Source organism: Eptatretus burgeri, chromosome 7 (genome assembly GCF_056783735.1).
Source record: "Eptatretus burgeri isolate ZD-2024b chromosome 7, Ebu_testis_v1, whole genome shotgun sequence".
Lineage (NCBI taxonomy): Eukaryota > Metazoa > Chordata > Myxini > Myxiniformes > Myxinidae > Eptatretus > Eptatretus burgeri.
In genome coordinates, this window is record NC_140967.1 from 82,163,814 (window position 1) to 82,191,313 (window position 27,500).

Sequence of the window (27,500 nt, forward strand, 5' to 3'; positions counted from 1 at the left end):
AATTATTTTTTTAAAAAGGAAAACGTACCGAGAGTACAGCTGTACGAGTACAATACACCGCCCAAAGCACGGGACAAGAAAAATACGTTAGCTGAAGCGGTAAAATAATACCGTGATGTTCATCAGATAATTTGAACGTTTGGATCGGTGGAGTGTGCAAAGGAATTATAATTTACTTGCATTTTGTGATCATGATATCTTTCAGAGAGTACGCGAGAACTCTCGAAAAAAAAAATGACCGCCCCGTCTGATCCATGCAAAACTAAAGTTGGAATATCTTCACTAAAAAATCGCTGTGACTACATATAAGAACCGACTTGGTTTATTCAGCTGATTGTCGAGGCAGAGATCACTTTTCAGTTCTCCAGACCATAGAAAAATCAAAAAAAAAAAAAAACCCCGAAACGAGATCCAAGGGGTGGGCGGGACTGCACGACTGTCAATCAGCCTGATGGGGCGGGGCCGTCATTCATTTGCCTCAATGTCGTACATATGGACATCTAATCATATCTCCTCCTCTTCTTCTTCTTTCGGCTGCTCCCTTTAAGGGTCGCCACAGCGGATCATGCGCATGATCCGCATAGAGATTTGGCACATGTTTTACGCCGATTGCCCTTCCTGACGCAACCCTGGTCGCCTCTTACGACACAGGGATATGGTACACCTATTTTAACCGGGGTATACACCGGCCCAGTATACTGGTACTCACTTCGCCGACCTCGGAAGGATGACAGGCTGAGTCAACCCCCTGGTGTATTAATTCAGTGGCCCAACGGGGCTTGAACTCAGGACCTTTTGGATTCCAAGCCGCTGCCCTAACCACTGCGCCAACACCAGGCTTCGTCTGGACATCAAATATCAGCAGTAATATCATACCTTGATATGATAATCAAGGGAAATCCCTTGCTCCCTCGGCCACCGAAGGTGAAGGAGGTTATGTTTTCAGCCCTCTTTGTCTGTCTGTTTGTTACTTGGCGAATTTTTTTGTTTTTTGCCAAGTATGTCGGTTTGTCGCGTTTGTCTGTCTCTGTCTGTTTGTCGCACGATTTTTGGCCACAGTTTTCAAGCGATCGTTCTGAAATTTTTTGTGGATGTAGTTCAACAGCTAAGGACAGCAACTGTTAATTTTGGTGAAGATCCGAATTCGGATCCGGATCTGAGAATTTTTTAACTGATTCACTGTGACGAGATATGGCCAAAATGATACATGGCACAAATATCTCAAAAAGTTGTTGATGCATTGGGACGAAACTTAGTGGGCAGGTTGGGTATGTGACAAGGGCGAACTGATTAGATTTTGGTGAAGATCCGAATCCGGATCCGGATTCGAGAATTATTTAATTTTTTAAGTGATTCTTCACCATTGAAGGATAGGGCCAAAAACGATAAATAGCACGATATTTCAAAAATGTATTGGGCCCGATATGTTCTCATGGATCAGGCATTGCAGGGTGGAGGTATGCGCTCTACCGAGTGCCCTTCTAGTTTTTCAGTGTTGTATTTGTGAAAACAAAATAATAGCGAGGTACCAGCGCTTCACACGTGATCACGAACCATCCTCCAGTCCCTGGATCAATGTGAAAGCGAACCACCTGACCAAGAACCTTCTCGAGTCAAGATTTCTTGGTGGCAGATTCGCTGGTCTGCACATGACGTGGGCATCTGGAATCCCACGCACCAGCCTGAAAGCCTGAACAGGAGGCTCCTGGTTCAAGAGGCTCAGCATGTCCTTTGGAAAATAGTTTAGCCATCATGTCCACGTCCTGCCGTTTAAGGGCTGGTTTCTTATCCAGAACCTCGAAAAGGAACTTTACGTGGTTGATGGCAAGGTGTGGTCGATTGTCTGGAAGTTTTACATTGTGTCTGAAAGGTAATGAAGCCACCCAATTGCCATTGTCATTCCTAATGAATCCATCCTCCATGATTGTGAGAATATGGTTGTCTTCTATGGAAGGACCCGGCTTGTCATCATTCCTTGTTCGCTGAAAGATGTCACTGCCGACCCCGTCGTTGTAGGCACTGTGGTTGCAGGATCTCCCGAAAAGCTGACCTGAAGGCACGTGACGATGTGGCAGGATGACGTCCTTGACGGTGACACGATTAGGGCATGACATCAGACTGACAGTCTTCCATTGTCGAGAATGTGGGTGCAATAGGCCTCCACTCACTCATGGCTATGGACACCGTCCAGACATACATCACCGATTATCACCCATCCAAAGTCGATACACTGGGGCCATGGAGCATGAGCTGGTCCATTCCGGGATTCTCTGACTAGAGGAGCATCTCATCCAATTAACAGCAAAATCGTCACTTCTGGGTACAAAAAAAAAAAAGACAAAAAAAAGAGAAGGCATTGCTGAGTGAGGTGTTAATACCAGTGATTTTGGACTAAACGATGCAGAAAACAGGAAAATGACCAAACACCAAGACTTCAAAAATTAAGTGAGAAGATCTTGGAAGCTGAAGAATGCCAAAGTTGTACCACTGAGAGCTGGACCTCCAGGAATGATGACAAAGAACATCACAGAGATATTAGACATCAGGGGGTGAGGGGGGGGATAGCCCTGGCAACTCACCTGGTAGTGGCTGGATAAGATAACCAGGTAACCGCTGCTGGGCATGGATGACCCACAAAATATATAATGGAGAAGAAAGTAAATACCTATGGATTTTTTTTAATGCCATGAACAAACTTTCGTAGATCACAAATGATAAAAGTTGTGGTCAAGTTTCATGGAAGTTGTGTGAGTGGTTTCAGAAAAGAAAGCAAATACATATTTTGAGGGGCAACCCCCCTTCCCCCCGAAGAACCCCTTAGACCCCAAGTTTTTTTTTTAATGTCGTGAACAAAATTTGGTACGTCATGGGTGGTGAATATAGCAGAAAAGTTTCATGGGAATTGCGTGTCTAGTTTCTGAGAAGAAAGCAAATGCAAATTTTGGGGGGAAACCCCCCTTACACTCTCACAGAGTCCGATTTTTCTAATGTCATGAACAAACTTTGGTACGTCATGGGAATTGTGTGTATCTTTTCTGAGAAAAAAAAAACAAAACAAATAGCTCTTTGGAAGGGTAACTCCCCTCCTATAAACTCCATCTGTAGACCCCTTCAGACTACGTTTTTTTAAAAATGCCATCACAGATGAAGAAGGTTGTGGTCAAATTTCATTGAGATCGTAATTGTAGTTTCTGAGTAGAAGTTGCAAGTATTCGTGGACGGATGGACGGACGACGTGCCATCCCATCCCATTCCCTCCCAAAACGGTGCAGTACCCTCCTCCCGCATCTCCTCTCTCACTCTCTCCCTCCCCTCTCTCTGTCTCTGAACATATCCGGACGGAGGTAATGTCTGGACAGTGTTTGTCTCCGGACGTGTCTGGGCAGGGTTTGTCTCCGGACGTGTCCCGGCGGTGTTTATGTCTGGATGGGAGTTTGTCTCCGGACGTGTCCGAGCAGTGTTTGGCTCCAGCCAGTTTGGCTCTGGATGCGTTAACCAGGCGGTGTTTGTCTACGGACGCCACCGGGCGGTGTTGGTCTCCGGACAGCTTGGCTCTGGACGCATCTGGGCGGTATTTATGTTTGGACGGGAGTTTGTCTCTCGACTTGTCCGGACGGGAGTTTGTCTCCAGGCTGTGTTTATAGTATGACCTGTAGAAAATGGATTTCAGACATTATTTTGTTTCCATCTTCACTGTTACTCTATGTGGAATCATTTTGATGAGACGGTATTAATCATAATTAACGCTCCCCTGCACGTCTGCCTTCTCTTCCTCTCACCTCACACTGTCTTCCCTTCCCCCACCCCTTCTTGCTCTCCCCCTCCTCTCTATTCCACCCCACCTCTTCACCCTCCCTGTGCCACGAGTATCTCTTAAACTAAGAACACTTACAAAATTTAAGCTCCAGAATCTAACTTTCAAGCAGTTTTGACTCCTGGAAAAGTGTTCATTTGTCCAATTTGGACACCTGTGGCATTTTAGGCGTCTCCTGGAGGTGTATGCTGAACGTGACGGTTTGGTGATTGCCAATTGTGTGCGCAGGGAACCATTTCTTATCGACCATTTAGTTGGAGTGTTTGCTTGAATGCTTAAGCCACTTGGCAATAATGTCCATCCGACCTGGTGTTCGCCATGTTTGTTCTAGCTGTGACGGCATAGAGTATAGATCGACATTTTGTGTTCTGTGGCTTGATACATTTTTGAATTGAATTTCTCGAATTACCCACTTTAAATCATCTTTCAAAGAACGCTGTTTCAAGGTAAATCTTTGTGTTTGTTGTTTTTATTTACTTGATACGTGTGTACATTTGCACCTGTGTATATAAACTGTATTACTCCAATGGCACTTGGAAGCATTGTGTGTGTTATTGGTTATTATCGCCGTGTGTGTGTGTGTGTGTGTGTGTGTGTGTTGTTGGTTGGTATCTTCATATGGGGTTTCAGAATGTGGAATGGAGTCCTCCCAGGGCAGGCTCAAAGTATCCACCTTCATTTTGGTAAGGGGGTCACGATTCATGGACCAAGCTGTGAAGTTTTCTGTTCTCAAAGTTTTGTGCCAAGGGCTCTCTTCAGGATAGTCACTGAGCCCCGGACAGCTTCCAACTGTAGTTCGTTTGTAATAATTATTCCCATAGTCCGAGTGTTGGCCAGAAAAGCGTGCATTAGGGTCCGCACAATGTTTTTCTGCATTTTTGTGATCACCAGACCATCTGAACGAATATTCCGATTGATGCCACTCTGGTACCCTTGAGCATTTTTGTAGAAACCAATTAATATGCAAATTAACGGTGGCCATTGTCAAAATTACTATTTTTCTTAACATCTCCAAAAGTAAGCATCCAGATAGCCTGGTTGAGGTGTCTACATCCATGTTTTAGGGTCACTGGTCATGATAAACCCACTTAAAATTTAATAACATTTAAATTAAGCTCATTAATATGCAAATTAGCAGTCGCCATTATTGAAAATGTCGATAAATAGACATATCAATAGAAAATAAAAACCAATGTCACCCCCAGGGTGACCAGTATCTTGCCAAAATGTGAACATGAGTGACTTATTTATTCGATTAAAGTTACTCAAAAATAAGGGTTTAGTCGACCTTGATGTTTGACCTTTTTGTGACCTTGACCTTTGACCTTGACCTTTATATTTTCGTACGGTTAATGGTATCTCTCCAGGACCGTTGTACATGAAATATCAAGAGATTTTGATGAGAACTGAGGAAATAAAATTTTCATGAAAAATCCGTTTTTTCGTCATGACATCATCAAATGACGTCATAGCGTCAAACTTTTGACAGATCTGGAAAGCACTTATCAAGCGCTTTCATATGAGGTATTACTCGCTATGGTATCTAAGATTTCAAAATTTGACCTTGGGGTCAAAAACTTTCGACCTCGAGCGCTAACCATGAAGGTCAAGGCTGATCGCCACCAAAAATTAATCAGCTGAGCGCCAGACCATGAACTATATTCCCATGAAGTTTGAAGACGATCCGATCAAAATTACTCAAAAAATAAGGGTTTCGTCGACTCCCCTGATTTGCAACAAAGTGACCTTGACCTTTGACCTTGACCTTCAAAATTTTATGTGCTGAAAGGAACCTCTATAGGCCTCTGATATGCGAAGTTACAAAAATTTCCAATGATAACTGTGCTCTGCAGAGTGATCGATACGTGATTACAGACAAACAAAAAAAACAAATAAAAAAAAACATACAAGCTGACTAACATATCTTGCAAAAACTTCGTTTTAGCAAGATAAAAACACTTCAGTCTTTGTGAATATAGATCACTTTATTATTAATACAGATTCAACAATTCGACAGTATGTAATGAAAGCAGTTAACAACATGAACAAAAGAAGACATTCCTGAGTAAATCAAATGTATGTATATATATATATATATATATATATATATATATATATATATATATATATATATATATATATATATAACAGGTTTGTAAACCTTATGAAGGCTACTTCAGTGCTTGGTGTGTTGTTCAGTGTCAGAGTCATCATCAAGGGCAAATGCAGCAGCTGTCTTGGTGCGCTCATTCCTGCAGCCAGTATCTCCATGGCACGTACAGAAAACTGTACATGGTGACTTGGCTGCTGTGCAGTGGCATTGAGCTGTGTAGCATTGCTTGTCGGAGAAACATCCACATCGTATTAGCTCCAAGATCTCTGGTGGTGCAAGAGCGACGTTGGGTGGCAGCATAATTGGAAGTAATGATCTTGATGCCTCATCACGTTTCCATCCATACTGAGTGGGATCCAGAGGTGGTGGCTGCAGCTTAGCAGCTGACTTCCATTTTGCTGTCTGGATATGAGCACATCGCACGTTTTGTTCAAAGGACTCTGTAGTTGGTGGCAGAGCCTTTTGTTCTGGTGCTTTGATGGCATTTGGTTTCGCCATTTTCATAGACCACACCTCTTTGCAAACATCAGACATGTTGCTTCTCTCCTTGCTACCATAGCAAAGAGCCATGAACATAGTGGCTTCGGCGATGACATCGTCAATAGATGCATCCACATTCCCAAGTTTTTGAAGTGAATGGCCTGCTGCGAGTGTCTTCTTGCCAGTCAGTTTACCTCTACCATACATCTGGGCAATGGTGTCGCAACCTGTCAGTGCGTGTAAAGCTAGTATGTCTTACACCATCCCGGCATGCTTTCTGGCAGTGGCCCCAATGTCGATCAACGATCGGCCAGGACATGCTGCATCCATTGTTACACAGCATTGCAGATGAAGTTCTGCGAAGTGATACACAAGCAAGATGAACACATCAGTATCATCACAGATGACTGTGATGCATTTTGCACCATCTTCGGCAACTTTAGCGACTTGCTGAATCATGATGACATCTGCCTCCTCATGCGTCGTCATCTTCAAATCAGTGCGACACCTTTGGGATCCGTGGTGTATTTCCACTGGGGTAGACTCCTGCACCGCAATGACGAGCCTGTGTTGGCTCTGCTTTCTCTTTTGACTAACGTCAATCAAATTCTGGCAAATCAGTTCTATCAACTGAACTTTGTTCTCAGTTACTGACAGAACCACCAGCTGTGGAGGCAGTGGAGTCTGGCGGTTCAATAATGGCGATTGTTAATTTGCATATTAATGAGCTAAATTTAAATGTTATTAAATTGTAAGTGGGTTTATCATGACCAGTGACCCTAAAAACATGGGTTTGGATACCTTAACCAGGCTATTTGGATGCTTACTTTTGGAGATATTAAGAACAAGTCTGAAGACGACGATGGTTCACGAGCGGTATTTGACGATGTAGATTGTTTCAGAAGTCAAGGATGAGACAATGTGATAATGTTTGACCAAGTTATAAAAATGATCAACATGATGTGGTACGAGTGACAGGTTATTAGCTGCAAAATGTCGAAAACCCGATTTCGTTCTACAACTTTAAAAATTTGACCTTTGCATAACCTTTAAAGGTCACAAAACAATGCTGTGGACATTAAAATAAGGAAACAGGATACGTGCTTTCGCTTTTGGAGTTAGTTCGTCGAAGAAGGTCGAAAACCCGGTTCGATTCCCACAACTGAAAATTTGACCTTTGTGACCTTTAAAGATCAAAGGCCAAGGATTATGACCTTTGGTGCAAAACTTCCTCTGGAACATTCCAGGAACAATATAACGTCATATCGGCTATATGGCATTTCGCACTCCTCGGATTATCCATACTTTGATGAACTCAGCGTAAAAACAAACTTGAAGGGGCGCCACGGGCAAGGTGTTCGAGATAGAGCAAAATGGTTTCAAGACTTTAGGTGGGGAATGACCTCAAGATTATGCATAAAAATATTGTCATCCTTGCTCTCAAAGTTTGGGCGGTCGTATGATTTTAATGTCAAAATTTGCAATTTTCTAAGTTTTTGACCTTGTGACCTTGACGTTGGGAAGAAAATGAAAAATCGAGCTCCGTGGGGCTATGCAGGTGCCATTGGGCTAACCAAATACTGAAACCCCTGTCAGATTCGACAAATCCCCGAGGAGAAGATGCAAATTGAAATCGGCTACCCCCTAAAAACATGTTTTTTGGGCGTGGCTCCGCCCATTATGGGCGGAGTCACGCCCATTTTCAGGAAAACAACTGGATCATGATATAAACCTTCCACCAAAATTTCATCAGGATCGGATCAAAACCCACGGAGCTATGCTCGGGACAGACAGACAGACAGACAGACAGACAGAGACACACAACAATAACGAATATAGTGGTCACTTATATTTTTCGTGAACCAATTATATTTTTCGTGAAAATATTTTTTCGTGAACCAAAAATAGTAATTTCGACAATGACCACTGCTAATTTGTATATTAATGGGATTCCACAAAAATGTTCAAGGGTGCCAGAGTGGCATCAATCGGAATATTTGTTCAAATGGTCTGGTGATTACAAAAATGCAGAAAAACATTGTGCGGACCCGAATGCAAGGTCATCTTGAAAAATGGTGTTTGACATCCGGACTACCAGGGATGGTTTTTGATATCTCTGTGAAGTTCTTTGTCATCATTCCTGTATGTCCAACTATCACTGGTACAACTTTGGCATTCTTCAGCTTCCAGGATCTTTTCACTTCATTCTCGAGGTCTTGGAATTTGGTCATTTTCTTGATTTCTGCATCGTTTAGTCCAAAATCACTGGCATCAACACCTCACTGAGCAATACCTTCTCTCTTTTTTCTCCATAAATATATCTCGTCGCAACGCTTTGTTTACGATGTTCACACTCGATGGGATCATTAGGTTGTACGTGAGCGGTACTTCTATGTTTTCAGTCCATGCTTTTGGTTAATGTTCCCACAAATTTTCTGGAACTGGAATATCAAAGTTTTTGCAGATGTGCTTGTGGTTAACTTTACAAACTCTGTTGTGTCATTTTGTGTACAGCTATTCTGACATGAGATTTTAAAAATTATTTGTGTTCGGTCATGAAGCGTAACATATCACTCTCCTTGATCGTACCACATTGACCCCTCACCTATCTCTCTTTTTCTTTTTTCCTCTCTCTCTCTCTCTCTCTCTCTCTCTCTCTCTCTCTCTCTCTCTCTCTCTCTCTCTCTCTCTCTCTCTCTCTCTCTCTCTCTCTCGCACCCCTCCCTCTCACGGTGTATAGCAATGTTTTGTAAGGTATTGCTCTCCCCATCTCCATCTCCATTCCTCGCTTTTCTCCCCTTCCTAGCTTCCCCATCTTCACCCACTAATCACTTCCCCTCCCTCCTCTCCCTCCCTCCGTCTTCTCGGTCTCTCCTCCCCCTCCCCTTCACACCCCCATCAGCGAAGCAATGGGTTGTATTTGCAAGTGGGGAATAAGGGTTGTTAACCATGACGTCATCTGTGAAGTGGAATCCCAGCCAAAGTTTGACACGTAAAATGCTTTATCTGATCAGTATGAAAAATTTTGAGGGTCATCTCGGGATAAATTGGTCGACAGGGGAAAAAAAATGACGTCTCAGTCATGTGCTTCGGCAGCCATTTTTTTTTTTAACCTTTAAAAAACAAACTTCACTGAAACGGCTAAACAGATCGAGACAAAACTTTACAGGTATGACTGCCTATCCATGAGGACCAAAAAGTTCCCTCCCGTTGACAATGCAGGTCACATGGTTGGCAGCCATATTGGATTTACCCTAAAACCTTTAAAAATATTCTCCAGAACAGCTTGACAGATTGAAAGTAAACTTCAGAGACATGTTCCCTAAGTCTTGGGGATACCAAAGTGTTCACCAAAAATTGATGGGTGACATAGTTTGGCAGCCATATTAGATTGAAGGAAAATATTTAAAAAGTTATTTCTCATGAACCGCTTCATTGAGCGAAGTGAAATGTCACATATATCATCTCACACCATTGCTGCATATAGTGTGAAAATGATGATGTCATAAGTCATGTGGTTTGGCAGCCATCTTGGATAGAAAAACGTACCTTTTCTGATTAACACTAAGTTTCACAAACCTGATCCCCGACCCAATTTGAGGCAGAATGTAAATTTATGATGTCATAGGTCACGTGGTTTGGTGGCCATATTGGATTGAAAATAAAAACCTTCAAAAATCTTCTTCTTCAGAACAGCATACCAGATCAATCAAAAACTCCACAAACATCATCATAAATTTTAAAGTCATAGGTCACATGGTCTGGCAGCTTGGGACTAATCATTGTGATCGCTTCTGTGTTTCTTTGTTTATTTACTACAAGCAAAGGTACCCGGTTTTGCCAGGTCCCTCTTCCCACCCTTTCCATTACATCATCCCACCCCTTCCCTTGCTTCCTCCCACACCACCTCCCTCTGGACTCCCACTCCACCCCTTCCCCTCCCTCCTCCCACAAAAGAACCTGGCATTGCCCAGGATCAAGCTTACATCTATTGGACTTCCATAATCAATGACATATTTAGAGAGAAACATTTTATTTGTGAAGCTGCAAGTATGGAACAGAAATATCAACAAACTTGAACATATTGTAATGCTTTCGGGTAAACGATATCGAATGTTTTTCCATCAAGGGCAAAAACATGTATGCAGATCAGAATGACTTGTTTTAAAATTTTTGAAGGATGTATATAAGGGGAAGTCAGCTGAGGTGGTAAACTTTTTTTTTCTACAAACTTCTTTCACTCTTGAGAGTTATGTGGTTACTTAGAGCATCAACATTTAAATTGATGTTTAGGTTGTGTTTGTACTATTGTCGTTTTTTGAATAATTAGCGATCAGCGCATTTGAGAGACCACGTGACTCCTTTGCCAATCTCACTGTTCATTGTAATGTCCTAATTAACAGTTTTTTTCACATCTTATACCATATTTGATGATAGGAGTTCACTATCTCACCAATTATATTATACAGGTACCCGAGTTGAAATCCGAAAAAAAATTGGGCTTTTTCTGTAGCACTAGCTGGAAGCGCGTGGTCAAAATACGACTAAAAAGGGGGGAGGGAAGCTTTTTATTCTTGCGCTGGTTGAAAGAAGCTCAAAAATAAAAACTCACATTTTTTAACAGCAAAGATATCGCAGCACATCTTTGGTTAAAATTGGTACCTTATTTCATTTTACACAACTAGACCGTGCTCGTACGTGCAAAAAAAAAAACAAAGAAGAAGAATTGTGATGTCAATCGTGATGTCATAGCACGTGTCCTGTCATTGGTTTGGTAAATAAATGGCCATAACTTGGGAACCACTTATCCGATTAATATCAAACCTTGAAAAGGCACATCCACAGGGCCCCAGCAATATATCTGGCAAGTTTCAATTAGATCGGACCAGTGGTTGTCGAGAAACAGCGGTCGCAGACACACAGACACACACACAGACAGATATTGCTGGAATTATAGATAGATGAAAGTACCAATCCTCAGTTGAAATTAGATTACAAAATTTTCTGACCCAGGGAGGACACACCTACTCTCAAAACATCACCCCTCCCAGACAGTCACCCTGCTCCAAGATCTACCCCTCCCCCTGGTCACTTTGCTCCCTCGCATCACAGATCCTTTCCATCCATCCTACTACATTTCCTTCTCTCAATGTTGGCAAATACACAAACAGCTTTGTCTGCACGGAGTGGGTTCGGGACGGTTGGTGTCCACATGGCATGGATATCACTCCGCGTCCGTTGTGGTGATCACTCGGGCTCGAACTTCTATTTGCGTGTTGGGTGAGGGAGGACCAGCACGTCATATAGCCGGCTCAGACGTTCCACCGAAGCAAGGTGTCACCTGTTTCAGCGACTTTCTTTAAACACATTATTACAAGTAAATGACAGAAGTAGGAGAGGGGGGGGGAGGAGTGAAAGAGAGGAAAGGGGGGAGGGGAGGTGAGGGAGGTGAGGGTGGAAGGGGGAGAGAGAGGAGGGAGAGGGGAGGGAAAGGGGAGGGGTTATTCTGGCAGATGTGATGTCCAGTTTAATGGTACACACATTGATGGGAGAGGAGATGGGGGGAGGAATGGGGGAGGTTGGAGATGGGGAGGAGAGGAGGGAGGGAGAAAACAGGGGAGAGGTTGGGGAGCGGGAGGAGAGCAGGATGATGGGGATGGGAAGGAGAGGGTGGGGGAGGTTTGGAATGGGGGAATGGGGAGGAGAGCAGGGAAGGATGGAGGAGAGGGGAAGGGGTTGTGGGAGAGGAGGAAGGGGTTGTGGGAGAGGAGGAAGGGGTTGTGGAGGAGAGGAAAAGAAGGGGGAGGGGGATAAGGATGGAGGAGGAGGAGACAAGGAGAGGGAGTGTCAGAGGAGGGGGAGGAGGGAGGATGGGAGGAGGGGGAAAGGGGAAGAGGAGGAGGAGGGGGAAGAGAAGAGAAGAGAAGGGAGGGGAGAAGAAAGGGAGGGGAGAGGAGAGGGAGAGGATCGTGTATAGGGGAGAGGAGGGATGCAGGCGGGTGAGGCGTGGGAGAGGGTGTGGAGTAAATTACTTCTCTCTTGACTTGATTGATGATAGAAGGGGGCAAATCTGCCTTGATTGGTCGACTTACATCGAATACATTGCACTTCACAAATTAAAAATTCCTTTCAAAAAACATTATATATATATATATATATATATATATATATATATATATATATATATATATATATATATATATATATATATATATATAAAAGATTCCATCAGTCCACATGTTCAATTTATTATGTACAAAGTTTTTCGAAGTATTGCTTCATTATATAGTTGGAAAAGAGTTGTCACTCACTTGAAATAAAGTCTATATATATATATATATATATATATATATATATATATATATACCCCGGGAACGTGAAAAATATAATTAGACTACAGTTCGAACCTTAACTCAGGTTTACCTCGTAGAGAACCCTACCCTCACACTTAGTTACTCCCCCTCCCTCCTCACTGCTACCCCTAACCTCGCTCTCTACCCCCCCCCACTACTCCCCCTCCATCCTTACTGCTCCCCTACCCTCGTTCTCTACCCCCCACTACTCTCCTCCCCCTCCCCTCACAACTATCATCCTCACATCGCGTCCGATCAGATACATTCAAAACAGCGTCACAACTAATTCCCAAGAAGGGAACACTACCCTCACTCTTCTACTGCCCCTACCCTCACACTTCTCCTTCCTCTCCCTCTCTCAGTACTCCCCCTACCCTCGCTCTGCTACTCCCCCTCCCTTTGCTCTTCCACTTCCCCCCCCTCCTTTACCTCTCTCACTACTTCCCCTACCCTCGCCCTTATACTTCCCTCCCTCCTCTCACTACTCTCACTACTCCCCCTCCCTCCTCTCACAACTCCCCCTCCCTCCTCTCACTACTCTCCATACCCTCAATCATCTAATTCCCCTCCCTCCTATCACTACTTCCCCCCTCTCCCCTCCCTACATTGCGTCTGACCCAGATCCTTTCAAAACGGCTATTACAATGCATTTTTGTCAAAAAACGTCAATGTCCGTCCTATTTCCTCACCTCTTGCTGCAACTGAAACTTGAACCATCTTAACGACTGCAAAAAATGAAATTAGATGCTGAATTGGAGTTAAGATACAGCAGTGAGGGAGTGAATAGACTTTATATTACAGGCCTAAATTTCACTTAAAATGCATTTATATATAAAAACGGTAATTTTCTTCCTTTTTTTTTTGCATCTGTAGGTGACATCATCTCAGCAACTACAAAAAATGAAATCAGATATCGCATTAGAGTTAAGACAAAGCCGTGAGAGTGCAAGAAAGAGCGAGCCTTACAAAGGAGGCTCTTTCCAGAGCAAACAAAATGGTGGCAATCTGATTTTGAAGCCTTGCCCTGAAATGAGAAGCCCCTCCCCAAACAGCTGGACATACAGACTGGCACAGATTATATACAAGATACATGTTCATGCAAATGTAAAATACAGTTTGTAATGTGTAATTCCACATAATGTAAAATGTGACTTAATGATCTCAATTCTTCCCACGCCCCTCTGTCGCTCATCTTCCCACTGTCTCCCCCTCCCCCCTCCCACACTCTCTTCCCCTCTTCCCTCCCCCCTCTCCCACCCCTTTCTCTCCCTCATTACGCACACTGCAAAGGGGAGAGGGAGAGGATTGTGCATGGGGGAGAGGAAGGAGGTAGCAGGTGAGGGGTGGGAGAGGGGGGGGGAGCAATTTACCTCTGCGAGATACAGTACTATTTCAAAAAACGAGATATCGACCTTAAAGGAACCACATACCTGAACAAACAGATTATGTCTGCTCAATAGGTATCAGACGTGTTATGATGTTATCCGTGTTCTTTCCAAAGCAGGTAAGTATTGTTTCCCCCTGAGTGTCAACATACATTGATTCCAGGAGGCAGTATTGCAAGTTGCCAGCTTTCAAACAGACAGAAGATGGAAGGTCGATGGTGATGGGCTTTTTATCAGTCTCACCCAGAACGGCTGGGGCCTTCTCCTCTCGATCTTGTTCTGACACATATGGTTCTACGAGCTCATTTTGGAGAGGTGCTTTAAGCGATGGATGTGTGTTGGTCAAAACGTTTTCCTTCAATTCTTCAATGAAATGGGTCAATTCAGATTTTGAGGATGCAAGTTCACTTCCCAGATGATCATGCGCCCTTGTCTGAGGAGAGAAGAGAGTGTTAACACAGCAGACAGGACTTTCCTTTTGTTAAAATTACATTTTGGCATTTTGTTTGCATAATGGCCATCAACAGATTACTACCCACAGATAATATACCATGCAAAATATTATGTCCATCCATTGGGACCATACTCTGTGCAGAGCATTGGTGCTGCCTAAGCAGTCTCCTTAGCTATTGGGCACACTCCGGATGAATCGCCACTCCGACACAGGATACCAGCAAGCTGGCACTCATTTTTGCTGACCGCAGAAGGATGAAAGGCAGAGTCAATCCCACCTGGTATTAATTCCATAGCTGAGTAGGATTATGAACTCAGGATCCTACAATCCCAAGCCCACCACCCTAACCATAAAGCCAACACCAAGCATATAAATATAATGTGCTAGGCCAAATTTATTCTGCTAATGACGAGGGAAAAAGTGATTCAGAACTGGCTTAGTTATAATGTTGTTTGATATGTATCCATCTATCTATATATATATATATATATATATATATATATATATATATATATATATATATATATATATATATATATATATATATATATATATATATATATATCTTTTTCTTCTTTCGGCTAGCTCCCGTAATGGGTCGCCAAAGCGGATCAACCGCCTAGTTCGTTTTGTTGTCCGCTTAATGATTTGGCATAGGTTTTTATGCCGGATGCCCTTCCTGACGCAACCCTGGTCACCTCTTAGAACAGAAAGGGATATGGTACACATATTCTAACCAGGGCATACACCGGGCCCAGTACAACTGGTGCTCATTTCGCCGACCTCGGAAGGATGGCAGCCTGAGTCAACCCCCTGGTGTTTTCGACTTGGTTTATATATACATATATATATTAATTCAGTGTCCCAACGGGGCTTGAACTCAGGACCTTTTGGGTTCCAAGCCACTGCCCTAACCACTGTGCCAACACCAGGCTTAATATATATATATATATATATATATATATATATATATATATATATATTTATATTTATGGAAATGGCCCTAAGCAGGCTACTAAATATAGGATTAGCTCAGATCCCCCATTAAATGCATGTTTAGCTCGATTGTTCGGTAAAATGGACGTTACATGTGTGTCAGGAGGTGGAAGAGGCTGTTTATTGTTTGTGCGGTGGTGGTGGATCGAGAGCTCCCGATTCTTCTTCTTCCCCTCTCTGGACGATAGGCCCCGCCCAGTCGGCTGAGGGGGAGAGGCCTGGAGAGGGAGGTGGAGCTAAGGGGAGGAGTTTGTCAGCTTCATAAAGGGGGAGGAGCCAGTGGCTCGAGGTGAGCGAATGAAAACCTCGTAAAAAGGTTCAGTTTGGGCGAACAGTCGGTTTTCGAGGCGTGCTCGGGTTTCGAGGCGAGAAGGAAAGGAAAAGGTGATTCTGCAGAGGAAGAAACTGAGAGGACGGAGGTGATTCTGCCATGAGAGAAACGGCAGTCAGCTTTGAGAGGCGAGCGTAGAAAAGGAAAGAAAAGGTGATTCTGCAGAGAAAGAAACTGAGAGGATGGAGTTGAGAAGTCGGACTTCGAGGCGGGAAGGCAAGAGAGGAAACGACGGAGCCTCTGACGGTCCCTACTCACCTCACGGCTCAACGATGTCTTGGAATCCCATGGACCCAGCCTGCGGAGCCCGGCACCTCGATTCGACCTTGTCTGGTGAAGAGGCCAGGCCTGGATTTGTATGCTGAACTTTGAGAGAAATCAGCTAAAACCCATCGTCGATCTAACAGTCTTGTGCCGTCAACATTGCGCGGGGCCAGGACGCGCTGAGGAGGGCGTGCGCACGCGGTGCCTTAAGAAGAAAGAGTACGGCGCCGCCATCTTGCCACGCAGCATGTTCGAGCTTGGGGCTCAAATCCGTGGACATCCGCTTGTTACGAGCGACATTCGTGCTTTTGACACTTTCCTCTCATCCATGAAGCATCACCAAGTACTCTGTCTTGTCTGCATGCATGCTGTCTGTCTTGTCTGCACATTGTATCAGGCATATCTCGGTAGGGACCCCCTCGAAACCTGTAATCCGTAGTTCCCTAGTTAAGAACGGGTTAAAGATTGTTAATAAAAACATTGTCGTGAATGTTTTGCTTGTGTCGTATTCCCCGATGTTCCCCAATACATCTGGTTGGTTCGTATGAAGTTGCCGCTATGGATTAATTTGTGTCGCGTCGAGGAACGATCCGTTCAATTGGCATATAAAACCAAAATGGTTACAGACTGGCAGAAAATGCTCGGCATCTGACAAAACCAGTCTGTAACCGGGGTTCTATTTCCCCAACTGGTAAGGTTCAGGATTACGTTGGTATCGCGATTGAAGACATGTGACCCGAGGCCTGTGCTGAGCCAGCCGGCGTTATAAACCCCGGAGACGGCCGGAGTGGGTTGAGAATCTGTCGCTGAATCCTTAACATTTGGCAGTCAGGAGCGTGATATTTGGACCTGTGGTGCATTTCGCACCGCGAACATTGGTTACGAGAGGCGTGAGAAAAAAAAAAAAACGACGCTCGCAAATTTTATTTTATTTTGAGCGGATTGGGTGAGGAACTTGGAAATTGTAAAGAAAATGGAGTCGCAAAATGGTGGCGCAGCTCCACCTTGGTGCGACACGAAGTGGGAGTGGGCTATTAATAGCGCAACGAACGGCACAACACAAGGCGGAGGCTCCCAGCCACCGGTTCAAACCACGTGGTCACGGCATGCGCCATGGCAGGCGAGGCAGGCGAACATTGGCAAGCTTCAGGCACAATTGGGGGATGCCATGGAGCAGGTGAGGAGTTATGAGAATTATATAAAGGAGGTACAAATTGAAGTGGACGAGGCACAACGGCACGCAGACGAGCTTCAGAAAAAGGATGTGTACGGTGGGTCACAACACTTGGCCGATGTACGGGAACGAATTCGGTGGCTGAAAGAGGACTTAGCCAACAAAGTCGACGAACTATGTGGAAAAAAGAATTTAGTAGTGTTGTATACCCATAATTTGGAATATGAGAAGAGCAAACTGAACAAAAGAATAGAGGAAGAGCAGATTGGTATCTCCCAGGATCGGAAGAACTTGGAGGAAGAATAGAAAAAAAGCTAGAAAAGGAAAAATGTGAACACAATTTGGAATTGAAACAACTGAAGGAAGAGGTAAGATCAGGCAATCAGATAAGAGAAAGCCGAGAACAGAAGATAAAAAGAGGAGAGAAATCTCTGGAGCAAAGGAAGGAAGAATTATTGGAAAAGTCAAGACAGTTCGAAGAACTACAGGGAGAAATGAGGAAAGTAGAGTGGAGTACCCATGAGTTGGAACAAGAGAAGAGCGAACTGAACGAAAGAATAGAGGAAGAGCAAATTAGTAATTCTCGGGATAGGAATGAATTGGAAGAAGAATGGAAAACAAAACTGGAAATTAATGAGGAATACAGTAAGAGAGTGAACAAATTGAGGGAGGAAGCATGCGAAAGAGTTGTGGAGATGAGCAAGGAATACGGTAAGAGAATGAACGACATAAAGGGGAAAGCAAGGTTGGAGTATGCGGAGATGAGCGAGAAATTATGAAAAAAAAACTTCTGAGTTACAGAAACACCAAAACAAAGAGACAGAATTACAAAACGAGCTGAGGATGTTAGGAGAGGAAAGAAAGAGAACGGAGAATGACACGTCAAGGAACCACACTGTGCAGATCGAACAGCTAGAAGCCAAAGCAAGATTAAAGAATGAGATGCAAGAAAGAGTCGTGAAAGAACAACGAATGAAGCAGGAAAGGGAGATCAATAAATTGAAGGAAATGACGAGATTGGAGAATGAGGAACAAGAGAGACAGTGGGATAAGAAACAAAAAGAACAAGGAATGAAGCAGGAAAGGGAGATCAACCAATTGAGGGAAACGATGAGATTGGAGAAGGAAGAACAAGAGAGACAATGGGATAGAAAACAAAAAGAACATGGATTTGAAATTGAACAACTAAAGGAGAAAGCAAGGTTGGAGTACGAGGAGATAGTGAAAGAACAACGAATGAAACAGGAAAAGGAAATCAGCCAATTGAAGGAAACGACGAGATTGGAGAATGAGGAACAAGAGAGACAGTGGGATAAGAAACAAAAAGAACAAGGAATGAAACAGGAAAAGGAAAACAACAAATTGAAGGAAACGATGAGATTGGAGAATGAAGAACATGAGAGACGGTGGGATAGAAAACAAAAAGAATACGAATTTGAAACTGACCAACTTAAGGAGAGAGCAAAGTTGGAGTACATGGAGATGGAAAAACTCCGGAAAGATAACGAACAACTTAAAAGGCTCAGAGAGGAAGAACGACTCGAATAGAAAAGAAAATGGAGCCAGGTAGTAGAACAGCACAATAATATGGGATGTGTGACATCACCACAGGGAGGAATGTTAGTGGTGCGGAACTTGATTGACATCACTCGTCGGATGACACCACAATTAGAGCAAAACCCGGTGAAGGAGACATTGAGGGAGCATACGGGGTTGTTTACGAATGAAACACATTTTGTGCAGGTCCAGCATGTGGAGCTGACAGCCCAAGAGGAGAGTGGCGAACCGATGATGAGCAACCTGCTGGAGAGAAGTGACCGGACAGAGGTGACTCTGGAACGAAGCAGGTACGTGGGCACATGCATGCATGGTGCGGACGATGAGCTTAAGGTAGAAATTGAATTTTATGTTAATGAAGAGACTCTGTCCGATGGAGTGCACACATGCGTGACCCCTGAATGTGTGTGTGTGTGTGTGTGTGTGTGTGTGTGTGTGTGTGTGTGTGTGTGTGTGTGTGTGTGTGTGTGTGTGTGTGTGTGTGTGTGTGTGTGTGTGTGTGTGTGGAGTGCCTGTGAATGAATGCTGTGAGGCCACACTCCAGACTACAGCACCGGTATGTGCTGCCGAGGCCGGAACGTGTGTGGATACTCACCTGGCGATCGAGAATGTAACCCTGGAATGCGAGGCAGTTGGTTAGTACGCAGGCAAGGTTGAAGGTGTGGAATGTCAACACATAACCTTGGAATGTGTGCAGCCTGCTGTGTGTGGGTGTCCTGAGCATGGAATGAGTGGTGACATAGGAAATGGGTTAGAGGTGCAAGGGGAAATAGAAATGCCACCAGGACAGAATTTGAGCCAGGGGACAAAAACCATAATGGACAACTCCGCATGGGTTCTTACAGAGTTGGAGGTGCTGCATCCAGGAGCAGTTTTAGATTGGATTTTAGAAATCCAATTTAGAAATTGGATTTTAATTTCTCTATCAGCCTCACAGGAACTTTGGGGTAGAGCGCAGATGAGTGGCAGGCGGCACTGGCATGTGTCACTTGGTCTTCAGACCTTTCTGAGCACACGAGTGGTTTGGCTAGCTGAGTGGGGGTTATCTGTCTTCAGGAAGTTATGGAGAAGAGGGGGAGGCCACCTCCCTGATTGGGGTTTATCTGATTTCCATGAACCCTGGAGAAGAGGGGGAGGCCGTTCCATCAATTGGGGTTTACCTGATTTCCACGAACCCTGGAGAAAAGGAGGGGGTGGACCACAACCCTAATTGAGACGTGACCCCTTTGAGCCGTAGCGGAAAGGCGGCGGGGTCATGTAATGGGAAATGAGGGATTCGTTTCTTCACTCCCCTTCCAATGAGCCAACAAAGCAGGCCATATGGGGATGTGAAAATCTTGATTGAGAGTTGTACCGAAAGTGATTGCAAATTGAGAGATGACAGAAGGCATAAGAGTGACACGAGTGGATTTGGGTGAAATATCATGATTTTAACAAGGGATGGTCAATGGGATCTTGGTTGATAGTTGATGGGAATATTTGGTGGTTGGGGAGCCTGGATAATCCATTGGTTGTTCATAGGGCTCATGATCTTCATAGCCGTGATCGTTGTCATCGCTTGTATTAAAAATCTAATCAAGGAATGCGTGAGATGATGTTCCTCCACAGCAAAGAAGACAACAAAAATGGAGACGGTTCTAAGGAAGCCTGCTGTGATTGCTGTGGTCAAGCCGCTACCAGCACCTCCACTGCCTCTCCTCTCACCGATAATTCACTTCCCCCTCTCTCCCCAACCCATAGAACCTGAAATGTACTGTGAACTTGATGGGACTGTTGACCCACTGCTCAAACTCACATTGGATGAGTGTCTCGAATTGCTTGCGCCAATGGAGGGATGGGAAGAAATACTATCTAAACATTGCCTTGTTGGCAAATATTGGGATTTTGTACTTTTATTTCTTATTTTACTCTGGCTTGCAGTTAGTAAAAAAATATATTATTCTTATTTGTTGTTCATAAAGAACACAGTAGTTAGCCAAATTATATTCTTATTTGTCGTTCATAAAGAACACTGTAGTTAGTTAAAATATATTCTTGCCTGTGGTGCATAAAGAACTTTGCATGAGCAGCTTTAGAAAGTAACTTTGCTTCCTCATGACCTATGCCTAATTCATAATTGTTGAAATACTATCCACTTTTCTCCAGAGGGGTTGGGGTGTTGGTGGGCCGGTTGGGCGGTGGGGAGGGGTCTCTTTTCAGGCTAGGAGGTGCAGGGGAACCTCCGACCGTCATGGGCCACTTGGAGTTGACCATAAGAGTGGGCCACCTGAAGGGAGACTGCTGTCTGCCGTCCTGCCGAACCATGGATGCTCCATCTCTCAAAGTCATTGTGTAGCTGTTTTGTTTCTTTTACACAAATGTTCTAAAGTAACAAGAGGAGCGATTGTGGAGATATTGTACATTTCCCAAGCTGAAGACAGAACAGAATTCTTGACAGAATTACTTTTTAACAGGCCAGTCGAAAAGTACATTTTAAAAGCCACTTCATTTCTTTGGTTATAAAATGTTCACACCAGCTGTAGTTGCTGGGCTGTGTTAACAGTCAAAGCACGTCATTAGTCTCTTGCTACACACACAGCTGAACATCTGGCTTTCTCATTTACTCTTGTCAAAACATTCCTTGAGTCCTGCACCACGGAAGACCAGGTCGTAAAACAATACTGCTTGACACAGTCACACAGCTGTTTCCACTTTATCTTGAACAGAACAAAGGATGGAATGCGGTGAGAATAATCGTCCTGTCACCCTAGGTTTTCTTCGCCGAACAATGACCAGAAACAGACCTTCCTGTCACCCTAGGTTTTCTTAGCCGAACAATGACCAGAAACAGACCTTCCTGTTAATGGAAGAAAAATACTTTGTCAGCCCAAAGGTAGGAAACAGCACCAGGCTTTTTCACCTCAAAGGAAAATGATCTCTGGGAATGGAATCTTTCAATGGAAACCAGTGATGGGAGCTGGGTGAATCATGTAAACAGATGGTCCCACAATGGGCTGGGCAAATTGTATATAAGGCAAGCCAAAATGCTAAGCCAGCCAGAGTTAGATTGAGCTTTACTACTGTGGGTATCCTCTCTCTCTCTCCATGCATAGATGTTTGATGTGACTAAAAGCTCTTCTCTACCAAGATCAAGTGTGGACAGCGCTCGACCTCAATCAGCACGGACACCCTGATCTCAACATATATATATATATATATATATATATATATATATATATATATATATATATATATATATATATATATATATATATACATATATATATATATATATATATACATATATATATACATATATATGCATACATATATATATACATATATATATATATATATATATATATATATATATATATATATATATATACATATATATATATATATATATATAAATTTAGACATGAACATATATAAATATATATATATATATATATATATATATATATATATATATATATATATAAAATACATACATCTACATATATATATATATATATATATATATATATATATATATATATATATATATATATATATATATATATATTGTTGTGGTTGACGAAATTCGCAAACCACCATTCAGGTCCCGTAGGTGAGATATCTCTGTAAGTATATGTGTAGTTAGGCCCAAACCCGTTGTTTAGAGGGAATAAATATCATTCATTCGGGCTGCGACCCTTCAGGATAGCCGTTTTTCTTTTACTATCTTTATTTTGGACCAGCCGCCATTACTACTACCACCACAACCACCACCAACCATGTCTCAACAGCCATCACACAACCACCAACCGCAACGCCGCTTCACAACCACAGCCACGACCCTTGCCGTCACATCTCGCTCTCGCAACCATCGCATCACCGCCATTCCCGCACCGCTTGTGGACACCGATCCTGGACTCGTACAGGGCGCGCACCGAACAGCGGGTGCAAAAACACCAGCCTTTCCGAAGAAATCGGATCAAGAACGATTCACGCCCACTTCTGTTCCGTCCTATCAGCGAGCGTGGGGCGATTTGGCCCCGCCTCCAGGTGCGTCGGAGTATAATCGCTATATGCAGATTCGCGGATCAAAAATCATTCACGCCCACTTTTCCTCTGTCCAATGGGGAGCCAGCCAGAGGTGAAGGGTCGAAGGTGAAGGAGCGAAGCCCCGGGGGCTATAAAGGGCCGCGTTCGCTCGCCGAAAAGGGAGTTGTTGAGGGAGTTTCTGAATCGGGTCAGAAGAAGAGTTTCTGAATCGCAGTTGGACGGAGTTGAGAAGAGTGGAGAGTGGGAGAGTTGGAGAGTTGTGGCGGCGGCGAAGGCAGTCGAGAGGGCGCTCGTGTCAGAGTCGGGGAGCTGCGGAGAGGGGAGGCCGGTAACGCGACCGAGGTCGCGGTGGAGTCGCTCGTCGCGGGACCCAAGCCAGCGAGATATCCTCATTCCCCCGAGCATCAACAACCCCCTCCTGTTTCCCCCCGCGCTGAGATAGTGTGAGAAGGGGGCCCCGTTCCCACCCCATTCCAGGCAGTGCCAGCGAGGCCCGCGGAGTCGGGGCGCCGCCGCCATCTTGCGGCTCATCACCAGACGGGTAGGCTCGACGCGGTCTCGGCCCCAGGCCCGTCTGCCCCCCCCCCCTCATCGTTGAGGGTGGTCCCTTTTTCTTTTGCTTTGAGTATACGTGTTGTCGGCGCCGTCTGTGAAGTAAAACTGTATAAGTTTTGCCGTGTGCTCGGTAGTCGGTAGTAGATCTGCATTGTTACATTTGCTTTTTGTGCAGAATTGTTGTGCTTCTTCTACTTTTACATTTGCTTTTAGTGTATAATTGTATATGTGTGCTTTCCGTTTGCCGCGGAATAAATGTGCTTTATGTTGAACTGTTTTCCCGTTTCGCTTCGTCTTTTCTTTTATTGAATCTCCATCTTACTTCACGTAAAGGGTTGGTCGTGGGCTAAATACGCCCAATAATTAATCGAACCGTCGAGGTTGACGATAACACCGCTTGGTTATCCCGATAGTACAGAACGGGTCGCTTAAAGTGGCCCGTGTCCGAAGTCGACCTGCGGCGAGGTGCGATCGCCCGGTCTACCCTCCGTGTGGGTACTTAGGTAGGTCGAATTTGGCGAACAACCCTATCCCACGCGGGGGGGCCGATTGGCACGATCGTGGTGAGGCCGAAAGGCCCACCCGTGACTAGTTCCCGGCGTTAGTCCGAGAGGGTCACGACGGGATTGTCCGTCCGGTGGGCGACGTGCCGCGATTCGAGTTACGTGGCCGCTCGCACGCCGGCGGGCGCGAATCAGCGACACTGGTGTCAGGAGTGGGATACAAACCCATCCCCCTCCTTGCGGCACTGGTATCGGAGAGCGGGAAAACGGGCTCTCCTGTCTCCAACTAAATTCACGGGAATCGGTCCAGGGGTGAGAGGAATGACCCCCGATTCCCTCCAAATTACGAGCGATTCAAATTAACCTTTTATGAGAAATAAGATGGCGTCTCAAGGCGAGCGGGAGCCGGGGGTATTAGAAATGGATTTAGAATGTGTAGAATCCATGGTCCGGGATGAAAACCCCATGCAGGAAATGTTGGTTGTGCAGGAACACGAACTCCCCCAACTGAACCCAGAGCCCGAAATAGGTGCGGCGGCGGCCGCGGTGTATGACACCTCCCCTCCCCCTCTCCACCAAAACCCTTCCCCGATCCCTGCCGAAACGGCTCACCCAAGCGCACCCGACATGGCCCAGCTGTGCGCCATGCTGGCGGCAATGACAGCGAAGATGGATACAAACACAAATGAAATGATAAACGAAATAAAAGGCATGAACGAAAAGATGGAAACAAACGCACTCAAAATGAAGGAAGAAATGAAAGGGCTGCGGGGTGAGACGCAGAGCATGGGCCGAAGCCTGCAGGCGGGCATGAAGGCAGTAACCGGGGAGCTCAAAATGGCGACTCCACGTGTGGGAGCGAACGAGCTGGGAGGGAGTGCAACGGCTGTCGGGCCCGCGGTGGAGGCGGGTAAGGAAAATATAATTCGGGGGACGTGTTGGGCGAGGGTCGTGACGGAAAAAGTGACGGTAACCGAGAGGGAAAAACTAATTGGGGTGACGGAGACGTGCGAGGGAGATAACAAGGGAAGAGATGGAAATAATAGTTGAGACAAGGGAGGTAAAGGGTGAAGAGGTGACTGAGTTGGCAGAGACACGGGAGATGGGAACGATAGAGGGAAGACTACACGTTGAAGACGGGGATAGAGACGCACACACACACACACGGAGGTAGTGGAGGATAATGGGGGTGAGCTCGCGGACTGGGTGGAGACCCAGTGCGAGCAGCGGGATGGCCTCCTCCAGGAACAAGGGGAGGGAGTATGCCCCCTTGAGGCGGATCACGACCAGGTGAGTTCGGTCGTGTCGAGGGGAGGAGTGCTGCGGACGGGTGCATGGAAAGCTTGGGGGGTATAGAGGCCCCGTAGACTCTTGTGGGGACACAAATCCCCAGTGTGGTTGTCCCTGTGTGTGTGGTGCAAGGTGTGAGTGCGTTCCCGTGTGTGGATGAAACCGCCAGTATGGATGAGACACCACGGGCGAGTGCCCCCGCGTGTGTGAGTGAGGCACGGTGTGTGAGTGAGACACCGCGGGCGAGTGCCCCCGCGTGTGTGAGTGGTGTAGTGGCAAGTGTGCCAAAGGGCGTGCTTCCCAGCATGCCGTGTGTGGATGAGGCACCGTGTGTGAGTGTCGCCGTGTGTGTGAGTGAAACGGCCAATATGAGTGAGGCACCGCGGGCGAGTGCCCCCGCGTGTGTGAGTGGTATGGTTTGTGTGAGGGAAATGGCACGAGTGAGTGAAAGGCCGTGAGTGAGTGGAGCCACGTGTGCGAGGGAAGTGGCATGCGTGAGTGAAACGGCCAGTATGAATGGAGCACCACGTGTGAGTGGTATGGGTAGTGTGAGGGAAATGGCATGCGTGAGTGAGCGGCCGAGTGTGAGAGAGACAGCATGTGCAAGGTCGCTGTGTGTGAGGGAGATGTCGGTCGGCATGTGTGAACATGCAGCCGCGTCTCCCGGAGTGAGTTTAATGGTGAGGTGTGTTAGCGTCGTAACACGCGGGAGTGCGTGTGTTGAATGGCGACGACGACGGCGACAGAAGAAAGAAAGCCGAGTAGCGGCTGAAGCTGTTTCGGGGACCGTGCCGGGTTCACCCAGCAGCGAGCACGAGGTCCGTGCTGTGCAACGCACGAGGCCCCCACGTGCTCGCTTGCGGGAATGAAGTCTCGGTCCGGAAACGCACGCGGTGGATTTGCCGATCCCGCGGACGGACAAAGTTTAGGCAGGATTTCGGATTTGGACCGGATGGGTTCTCCACGCGGGCGTGTGTGTGTGTGTGTGTGTGTGTGTGTGTGTGTGTGTGTGTGTGTGTGTGTGTGTGTGTGTTAAGCTCCAACGGGAAAAGCACATGTGTTCGCGTGGGTAACCCCTCGAGACGTGGGGCTTGTGTTTTTTTATGCGCACGGTGACGTCATGGCTGCACGTGGGGTTGGAATCCGGCAGGAGGGGTATCCCTGCCGGATGGTACCGTCCAAGGAGGGACGAGGTACACGTGCAGCTGCATGACGTCACGGGCAGGTGCAAAGTGCGCGAGCTGTGAGTTGCCGCGCTGGTGCTGCGCATGTGAAAAAAAAAAGCAAGCCTCACTTTCGGGTGCACAGGATTCCCGGGCAAGGGGTGGAAGACCCCCTTACCAGGGCACAGGATGGAAACTAGTTAGGGGGAAGGGTTAGCTTAGTTAGACCGACTTCATGGGGCAGGGGTAAGTCCTCATGGAGTCCGTGGAATGGATTCGTTAGAGGGATTGTTAGCGAGATTTAGGTTGGGAAAGTTATTTTAGAGATTTGGAGACAGTGACAGACTGTGGATATGTAGAAGGGACGTAGTTTAGCTACGTAGTGTTAAAAGGAACGTGCTACTAGTTTAAGGGACGACGTGGGAGCACGAGTTAGTTAGGGGAGGTAGTTAGAAGGATGGCAGAGTTCAGCGGTGAGTGTGTTGAAGAGTTGGTGAGTGAAGTGCAAGCATGTGCTTGGTGAGTGAGTGAGGCCAGCGGGTCTGTGTGAGTGGAGCGAATGGGGAATGCATGGTGTGATGAGTGATTGGGGGGAGGAGTGACTCCCTCCCAAGGGACCCCGGGGGCACTGTAGAGTGAGTTAGGGGGTTAGTTAAATTGAAAAATGGAGGTCGTTTTGTTGTTGGTGTGAATGTAGGCTCGAAACCCATTTGGAGGGGTGCAGGAGCCCTGTTGATGGGCTGGGAGCGTGGCTGCGAAAGGTGAGTATCGCTGAGTGGGTACCCCGGGCACCAGGCTAGTCGGCCGTGGTAGGCCAAGGGCCCATGGGGGGCCGGGATAGCGTAGTGGGCACGGGTGCGCCCGCTTGGTGCGGGGGCCCGGGGCGCCATTAGCCGCGTGGGCAGTGTTGTGGGCACGGGTGACCCTCGGAAAGGGGCTCGGGAAGCCAGCCTGCCACGTGTGCGTTTCAGCGGAGGTGCCATGGCGGCACTCCCCGGTGTTTAGGGAGCTGGTAGGCTCGGAGGCAGTGTAGTGCCCG

The 27,500-nt window shown here is 45.8% G+C and overlaps 1 protein-coding gene across 2 annotated transcripts in view; it reads right to left on the minus strand.

Annotated features, from left to right (window-relative positions):
- Positions 1–10,423: 10,423 nt before the first annotated feature.
- The window catches only part of LOC147023641 (uncharacterized), a 113,649-nt gene continuing 96,572 nt past the window's right edge, over positions 10,424–27,500 (minus strand). For both annotated transcript variants that reach the window (XM_085889269.1, XM_085889267.1), the window contains exon 10: positions 10,424–14,578. In XM_085889269.1, coding sequence (XP_085745395.1) covers positions 14,204–14,578 — 375 coding nt within the window. In that variant the 3' untranslated portion in view covers positions 10,424–14,203. The remainder of the gene's footprint in view (positions 14,579–27,500) is intronic.